Consider the following 9,097-nt stretch of genomic DNA (forward strand, 5'->3'; position numbering starts at 1 on the left):
AACTGTATTCACAGATGGTTGGAGGTCAAACAGTGTTAAGATAACAAAAGGGGTTCCACAGGGTTTTATCCTCGGCCCCCTCTTGTTCTCTCTTTCTGTCAATGACTTGGGCACTGACCTGGATCATAGCAGGGTAAATCTTTTTGCAGATGACACGATACTGATTACTGCTGGCCGCTCTCCAGATGACGTGATTGCTAAGCTCCAGGGTGATTTCAACAAACTACAACAGTTAGTTGCTCTTAAACTAGTCCTTAATACCTCCAAAACCAAGGTGCTATGCTTCTCACCGGGACTAAAGCAAGAAGTTATTTTTCCCCAATTACATTCCTTAAATAATTATCAAATAGAGCAAATCAAGATCTATAAGTATCTTGGGGTCATCCTGGATTCAAAACTGAATTTTGAAGATCACATTGATTATATTGGTAAAAAGACAAAAATAAAAATTGGTTTTCTGTATCGACACAAGCACTGCTTCGCCCCTATGTTCCGTTTGGAATTGATAAAGCTACCATACTGGCTCTACTTGATTACTGTGATATCGTGTATAAATCAGCCCCAAGTAATGTACTGAAGAAGCTTGATTCCATCTATCACTCGGCCTTAAGATTTGCCCATATAGGACTCACCACTGTGATCTCTACATTGGGTCAAACTTAACATCTCTTAATGTTCGACAGCTTGTGCACCAGATCTTATTTATTCACGATGTACTTACAAAAAAATCCACAGACTACCTGCTGGATCTCCTCTCTGTTTCAAAGAACAAATTTGACCTCAGGTCTTCGCTCATTTACCAGCTTCACATTCCCTATTGCCATACAAAAACCGGAGGAAGGGCCTTTGCTATTGATGCCTCCAGGGTCTGGAATGCTATTGCCAATAAACTGCAACTTGAATCACTACCTATGAGATCTTCACTCAAAACTGCTCTCGAGGAGTTGTACACCCCTAGCTGCCACTGCTATTCAGTGGCCTAAAATAAAATAAAATGTTTCGCTCCGGATGACCGCTGCAAAGTATTAACTGTATTTTGATTTAGTGTGCTGATCTTAAAGGTGCATTGAAAAATGTGATACTCCGACTGATGCTCCTGTTGTTGTGGAGGGACTCATGCAGCCAGCTATGGCTCTAGGGTTTGGTGTTACATGTTATTTATGTAGTTTATTGTTAAAAATTCGGTCACAGTCGCTATGATCACTGTTACATTGCATTTATGGCTTTAATTTTGGTGATTCGAAAAGTTTTTTGGATTGGCCATGTTTTTATTTATTGTAGTACGGAGTTAGACTGATGGCCTTAATCTTAGTTGTCTTGTGGTTGTTGTTGTTATTTGACTTGCATCCCACTGGGATTTTTGCACACAGCGTTGGTGTACGGTGCTATTTCAGGAATATTTTGATGTTTTTTTCCTGGATTTTCTGTTTGCACAGTCACATAGTCACTTTAAGATGTTTACTTGTTCATGTTTTTGTTTTTTGTTTGTTGCGGTTGCACCCAATTCAAGAGCCGAATGGCTCACAGGGCTATACCAAATAAATAGAACTATAAATGGAAATGGAACTAAAAAAGCTAAAGATTGCCCTATATTCTTGGTTCTTTCGGTAAAGTCACGTAGAAGGGAAATATTTCCCTTTTACGTGACTTTACTGAAAGAACCAAGAATATGAATCCCTGCAGTCACGAAAGCTTTAAATTAAAATTAAAAATTGCCCGTATAGTCTTTAACAGACTATTGTGGCAAGTGCTGTTAGTGAGCACCTATGAAGGCCGGCACGGCACACGAGGAGGTGGGTGTATAGCACCACACCTGGCTACCTTTGTCATCCCAGTGCTGATGTTGTACACACCACACCAGATACTCATTTTAAGGTTGAGTCGACCTCGTGGAGTCCCAGAACCGGTACAGATATTCTCCACTGCTAGATGGCCATGAGTTGGAATTGAACTCAACCCTCCCGAGTTCATAGTGCAGTGCACTAACCACGACACGACTGCTGCTCCCGTACACCCAGCTACAGTACTTTCCTTCTGCGCACTCAAGTATGTATGTATGTTGAACTTCTTTCACACCGTACGTACCCAACCGTGTTAATCAAAGGTGCAGAAAGGACAAGAAACTAAACACAAAAAGCAGTTCTAAAGAAATGAGTTTTCAATCTGGATTTAAAAGTGCATAGCTCCAGTGTCTTCCTAATATCGGAAGGAAAAGCATTCCAGACAGCCACAGAACACCCCTGCATTTCATGACCAACTGCGTCCCAACATCATTTGGCTGGGTGCTTCATACGATTCCGTGGCTGCGGGTTCAAATCCTGGTTGGGAATCAGCTATGCCCATCATCCCTCTTGGGTCAATACATTTGGTACCACTTTTTGGAAAACCTACAGCATTTGTCTCACGTTGAGTCCAGCCAACGCCATGTGAATGTGGAATTTCTACACCGACAGAGATGAGCAGAGAGACCTTTCTCTTTTGCCTCCGGTTATGATCGCCTCCTCTGCTCTGTGAAATAAAGAATCCCACTTGTTTTGTACTGGATTATAACCCTTTCCCGTTCCAATGACGTACACGTACATCATCAAGTTGAAAAACTGAAATAAGTTAACTTTATCGGTACCAAGGCTCCCGTAAGGCTATGTCGGAGGGCGTGTGGCACAGTTTGGCGCCTGCCATCATCGAGTGTGGTAGTGTCGCTACAGTTCTCTACGGTGAGTATAATGTCTTAAAAAATAGCGGGGAAATGCCTCTCTAAATAAAATGTACGCTGCTTGCGCATTCCGAGATTCAGCAGTGAACGGGACCCACCCTGCGACTTGCATATGTCGAGAAAAGGGAAAGTGTTAATATACATTGCCATTTAGATAACATAAAATTGTAATTGTAATTTTTTTTAAATACGGGTTTTTTTCCCAAATGATTCATTTGGGAAAAAAAACTGCTCATGATATCCGGTGTCACGTCATAAGATGAAGACCTTCCCATGATACGTTGTGAAAGATTTTCGTGGTGAATGCGTCGACTTTACTGTGATCCTTGCGTGGGACTTTGATGTCAAAGCTGCCACACAGCTGTGAGACGTTCCATAAATATAAACAACTACGACACAAATGCAATGCTTTTATCATGGAGAGGCTATGGCCTCTTCATGTGCTGTAAAGAAGGGCCTTTACCCAAAATGTCGCCGCATATATTTTTCATTTTAAGGCAACGGTGTTATTGACAAACATGTCGAGTTGTTTGTGCTTGCAAACCACCGCCAAACACGGTTTCACTAATTTGTAAGCAATCTCACAGATGATGATGACGATGATAACGACGATGATTGTGATGACGATATGCCCTCTGCCCTACCTCCCGTCCCTGTGTCCAGCTGTTGATGGTGGTGTCTATAGTGCTGGAAAGAAACCCGGAGGTGGAGTTTCAGGAGAAGGTGGACCTGGATTTGCTGCTGAAGAAGGCAGTGAACGACTTCCAGCACGAGCGCACGAAAGTGGGACACGCGCATGAGGTGACGGCTCGGCCTCCTTCATTCTGTTCGTGTGTTTGGTTAAAACGTGCTTCCGCGTCGATCGTCCGCGTGGACCGCCCGTCCACGTCGACCGCCCGCCCGCGTCGTTCGTGCGTTCAGTATTCGCGTCGTTCTCAGAGCGCGAGCGAGGCTATCGCGAAGACGCCGTGCTTCACACAGTCCACGGTGGTTACAGAGTAGTGCGGGGGCAGGGGGGGGTGATGTTGCGATGTGTAATCCCAATTGAGTAATTTGCAGCTACATTTTTTTTAAAAAGGCAAATTTGGATCCGTGATGCCGAAACATAAATTACTTTTTCGAATTACATAATGGGATCTTTATCGTTCACTGTGAACTAGACGGCGAGTAGTATTTTACTGCTGATATATCCACAGTAATAACCAGGACGGCTTACCGGATTCGAGCCGCGAACCTTGGAAACAAGTAAAACTATACTGATCCATTTTTTTTTATTAACCAGGTAAGACCCACTGAGCTATACAGCTCTTTTTCAGAAGTGACCTGGCCACAAATTGATAGCTCAACAAAGTGGCTCATTATCTGGGAATTTACAACCACCAAATACTCTTAAACGCATGTTTTAAAGTATGGAGAGAGAAAAAAACTGGAGGACTCGGAGAGAAATCCACGTGACCACGTGGAGAGCATGCAAACTCCAATTATACAGGCGTCAGGGTCGGGATCGAACCCACAACCTCTTGCATACCAGGCGAGGTAGTTAACATCTCGCTAACCGTGGCTTTGAACCACGCTACCGTTGGGCCGGACCGTGGCAATATTCGGAAATTGAGTCCCAGCTGTGTTGCGATCAGAGCCGTCTCTTGGGGTGAAGAATCGTCGTTGGGTAAACTCCTTCGGGCGACACCTTCAGCTGTGACGCGGCCGAGTACCCACGGGTGTCTGAGACGCTGAGCCGCACAGCGCAACGTAGCCTGGCACTTTAACGCCACCGCTGTGGTGACGTAACCATCGCTTAGTGGCGAATGGCAGCTGTTGTTGAACATGTGTTTATGTGTACATGTAGGTGTCTATGTTTAATCTTCACGTGGCTTCATGGTGCACCTAACCTGGCACAAGCGCCGTGGTCACGTCACCACCACTTAGTGGCGAACGGCGGTTGTACGGTAGTGTATATATACAGCGTACGTATGTTTTTTTCTAGGCCTATGATGTGGGCGTATATTCGGTGCTCGCTCACAGCACTTTCCCCAACAGTCTGTTTAAGATCGTTGTGTGTTGTGTGTATGTGTGTGTGCGTAGGATGCCTTGACAGCGTTCTACCAAACGCCACCGGTGGGGAAGTGTGGAACGGCGGTCTACCTTGCACGAGCCGTGGTCAAAATGCTCCTGTTCGGAGCAATCAAGCCTGTGTCCGAAGACCCATGCATCATCAGCTGATGAGGCAGCGCTGTGTCCCATCGGCCCCACCTTGTAGGGGTGGAGGCGATAGGTTTTGGAACAGTGGCGAGGTGATGTCTTATGAGCAAAGCTACCGAACTTCTGGGAGGCTCAACCAACGCAAATGTTGACCTGGTGGGGCCCCTCCCTCTGTCAATCACTAGCCCCGCCTATTGCACGTAGCCCTCGCCCACTCCTCTGCACAACCATGCCCACTGCTCAGGTAGCACCACTATTTTTCCCTCTTATCATGAGTCGATTGTGAGGCAATAGAATATTAGACCGGGGATGAAATCCCAATTTTTTTGCAAATGCTTCGGGGGACACCAGGATGACAGACTTTGTGAAATGGGGACTCTCTCGGCCGTCCCAGGATGCTCTGGTAGCTTTGCGTATAAGTGTAGGCGGTGTTGGAGGCTGTAGGTGTGTGTTTGTGCAGTTGCAGGTTTTTATCGAGGTGAAAGAGCGAAACCGTTAAGTACAAATTATTTAGTTTTTAGCCCAGTTCTGGTGTTATTAGGGTCGTGGAAAATTGTCCTTCCAGAATGCCTACAGTCAGCAGTGCCTCGTGTCATCCCTTCATGGAATGGGCTCCTTGAAGATAACGTCACAGCACATGAAACCCCATCTCGCTCAATTTGTTTTCTGCACATATATTCGGCAAACTTCCAGCTCAAATAATAATAATAAGTATAGGTTTGGCTGCCATGCAACAACCGTAACTCTCAGTGACGGAGCAGGTGTGAACCAGAGGTCTCTTGAAGGGAGAGTTATAAATCGATAGTTAGCCATCCCCGCTTCCATCTAAACTCTTTCATGAATATGGCACGTTCCAAATATTGCATTGATTCATTGATGACATGACACCTATAGCAACATGTTGGTTAACTTTATCTCGACAACAAATTAGGATGCGCCGCCATCCTTTAATGTAACAAGAGAGACGTTTAAACCGCAGTGAGGGGATCGACAGTCTGATATTTTCCGACTATTGTTTGGCAATTGCAAAGCATTCACAAGCTGCGATGATAAGAAGCTGTCGAGTGTTTTAGTTGTCTGTGAGGCCTGTATCGTGCATGCAAACAAATCCCAGTTTTCAAAAGCAGTGCAGATTTGTGCAATAGTTATTTATTTTTTTGAAATACATTAGAGTTGTATTTTTTTTGTTTTATTAATCGCCATCAATATAGAGCGATCAGAAAGGTTGTGAGTTAAAATCCTGGCTGGGGGGTTGACTCAGCCCATCATCCCTCCAGAGCAGATAAAATTAGTACCACTTTGTGGGGGATTCAACCACGGTTACTCGCTCACCGTCACAGGAATGTGGAGTTGGAATTGTCACCACTGACTTAGGGCTGCAAATGGGAGATGAACACTGCTGCTTCAATGCTAACTTGAGTAAAACATCACTGAAACGTATCTGACAATTACTCCCCGAGGAAATCCTCCCACAGTCTCGGGGGGTGGGGGGGGGGCTGGAGAGGTGACTCTTGGCCAGTTTCCATTTTGAGTTTTTTTTTTGCATGCAGGAGGAAACGAGAGTGTCGGGAGAAACCTATGCACACGAGGGGATAGCGCCCATCATACAAGCGGGGAAGTCGTCTAATTGCTCCACTGACCCTTTATATTAACGAACATTATATGCGTGCAATCCACCAACCCCACTGTCACGTCACCATATCTCGTGCTTCTCTGCTGGCCTCGTCGTCTAGAACACCCTCCTCCCAGTCACGGGAGCTGGCAAAAGGAAGGAAGCCACGGCGAGGTAGCCTCAGCATCATTGGTCTTGATAACCTCTTGACCTCAACATCACATCGCTACAGAAGTACAGTAATTTCTCATGTCACTGCTCCGATAAGGGCCTTCCACTGGAGTGAACTCTTCAAGGGTATTTGGTCTACTCTTCCGCGTTGACCAGACATGTTAGGGGGAGGTGAGAGTACCCACACTTTACCTCTCGACTGTGGCCTGTCCATGTGTCCTCCTGGGTGAGATTTGGCAGGGGAATTAGGAAACCTTGCCCCATACTCTTCGGTTCTATTCGGTAAAGTCACGTAGGTAAAAAATAAAACAACAAAAATCACGACGTTTCGGCCACAACACAAGTGGCCTTCATCAGGTGAAGAGACCAGACTGTCTAGAGGACAGCGCTAGTTCACCCCAGCGCTGTCCTCTAGACAGTCTGGTCCCTTCACCTGATGAAGGCTACTTGTGTTGTGGCCGAAACGTCGTGATTTTTGTTTTATTTTTTACCTACGTGACTTTACCGAATAGAACCAAAGAGTATGGATCCTTGCAGTCACGAAAGCTTTAAATCTAGAACCTTGCCCCACTTGAGTTGCTTTGCTAAGTTTGTTGAGCCAGCTGGCCAGGATTGGGCAGAACTTAGCCCACCACTTTTCACCCAGACAACTGGACAGCAGCACGAACTAAGTGTTTCTAACCTAACATTAAAACTAACAACATGTTCAAGAATCACAGTTAAGAGACAAACAACGTATATATACTATTAAAAAGAAGAATTAAAATTAAACAAATTTAAAATCGCATCCATCGTTTCAACTGGCAGCATCAGGAGATGGGGAATAGAACCTCCAAACTCTTCATTTCTGGTTTGCAGGGCTCACCATTACACCACGGCAGCTCTCAACGCAGTAATGTTGGCACAATGTTACATTTCAGTTACAACAAAGTTATATGCACTGATTTTTCAAAGCATTTATTTAAAAAATGTGTTCACTTGAAGTTGCATACATAGTTTAATGTTTTGTATTGGGAAAGCATTAAGATGATCGTAACAGTGACACATGTTCTTTTAAGTGTCACTGTTTAGTTATTTCAACCTCTGAGTGCCTGAGAACCCCAGGTGCCTTGTTCTGACCCAGCAAATGTGCGTGGTTATTTAATTTTTGTCTTTGCTGACTGAAAATAAATGTCAGGCTACTGGAATGTTGAAGTTTTTCGAAGTATTTTTTTGTTTTAACTTTTAGGTTCGTATTGAAGTCACAACAATATAAACATGTTGCACGTTCGAAATGAAGAGGCCCCGGATCGATAATGGCAAAATTGAATAGGGCAGTCCCCGACTTCACGAACTGGTTCCGTTCCAGAGGCCCGTTCGTAAGCGCGGAAGTTTGCAACTCGGAAATTCGTAAGTCGGGGACTGCCTGTATCTTTACCTTTTTGTAAAAGGTCAAAGTAACTCCTGCTTAAAGCTTGGGGCATTACAGGATGGACTGCATCAGTGGAGCAGTGGTGGAAATTCCACATTCGTGTAGCGAGGGCCCAGTTCACACCCAGTCGGGACGAATGATTGTTGCAGGGCGTCAGACTCACTGCTTCCAGCATTCCTGGGTGTGTCTGGGTGTGGTGTATGACTCAGGTGTGGTGGGCTGCATTTCATTTTTAATGCTGTACTACAAATAATTTGTTTGATTTTGGATATCCGAGAAAGCCCCAGTAAGTCTCAATGCCCTGTAAATCACCGAAGTTTTGTGTAAAACATTTAAAGTATCACAATCGGTCCCGTTGGAGGAGTGGTGACGCAATGATTGATTCCCGACCACAGCTATCATCAGTGGCTTCGTGATCTCTAAACAAGTTCAGGGCCTCCCCGAGGTCAACTTAGCCTTGAATGAGCAGCTGATATAGTCTGTAAACATCAGCACTGGGGAGACAAAGGCGGCCAGGCGTGGCACTGCCGCAAGCACTCCCTCGTGCGCTGTGGCGGCCTTAATAGGTGCTCGCTAACAGCACTGTGCCACACAACACATTTAAAGTACTGTCGTTACATGGGGTGTCTTTGTCTTTCTGTGTTTATATGTACTGTATATATGTAGTTTATTAAACTATGTTTATGAAACCAGTATGGTGAGGTATGGCCAAACAACGCCCAGCGTGGATAGGCCTTCATCTGACAGTTGGTTGACAGGGCTAAAAGTTATATATATTTTTTTGTCATACTACTTAATTAGTTGTATAAATGTAATACAGTATTGTGATTTTAAAAGTGAAGATTATAATGCTCATGATGGATGGGAGGTCACAGGACAGACCCAGACATTGTGGGTGGAGAGTGCTGAATGTCATCTTCACAGATCAGAATCTCTATTTAAAGTGCAGGAATCTGATGAGCTATGAGATCAGAACAGATCAGAAAGGGGT

General features: G+C 44.8%; 1 protein-coding gene across 1 annotated transcript in view; it reads left to right on the forward strand.

Annotated features, from left to right (window-relative positions):
• The window catches only part of LOC116952043 (phosphorylase b kinase regulatory subunit beta-like), a 139,998-nt gene extending 132,116 nt beyond the window's left edge, over positions 1-7,882 (forward strand). The window contains exons 30-31 of the mRNA XM_076074042.1: positions 3,377-3,514; positions 4,796-7,882. Of these exons, the coding sequence (XP_075930157.1) occupies positions 3,377-3,514; positions 4,796-4,933 (276 nt within the window). The 3' untranslated portion in view covers positions 4,934-7,882. The remainder of the gene's footprint in view (positions 1-3,376; positions 3,515-4,795) is intronic.
• Positions 7,883-9,097: the final 1,215 nt, after the last annotated feature.

This window comes from Petromyzon marinus, chromosome 45 (genome assembly GCF_048934315.1).
Source record: "Petromyzon marinus isolate PM22_M1 ecotype Great Lakes invasive population chromosome 45, UKy_Petmar_22M1.pri1.0, whole genome shotgun sequence".
In the NCBI taxonomy this organism is placed as follows: Eukaryota; Metazoa; Chordata; class Hyperoartia; order Petromyzontiformes; family Petromyzontidae; genus Petromyzon; species Petromyzon marinus.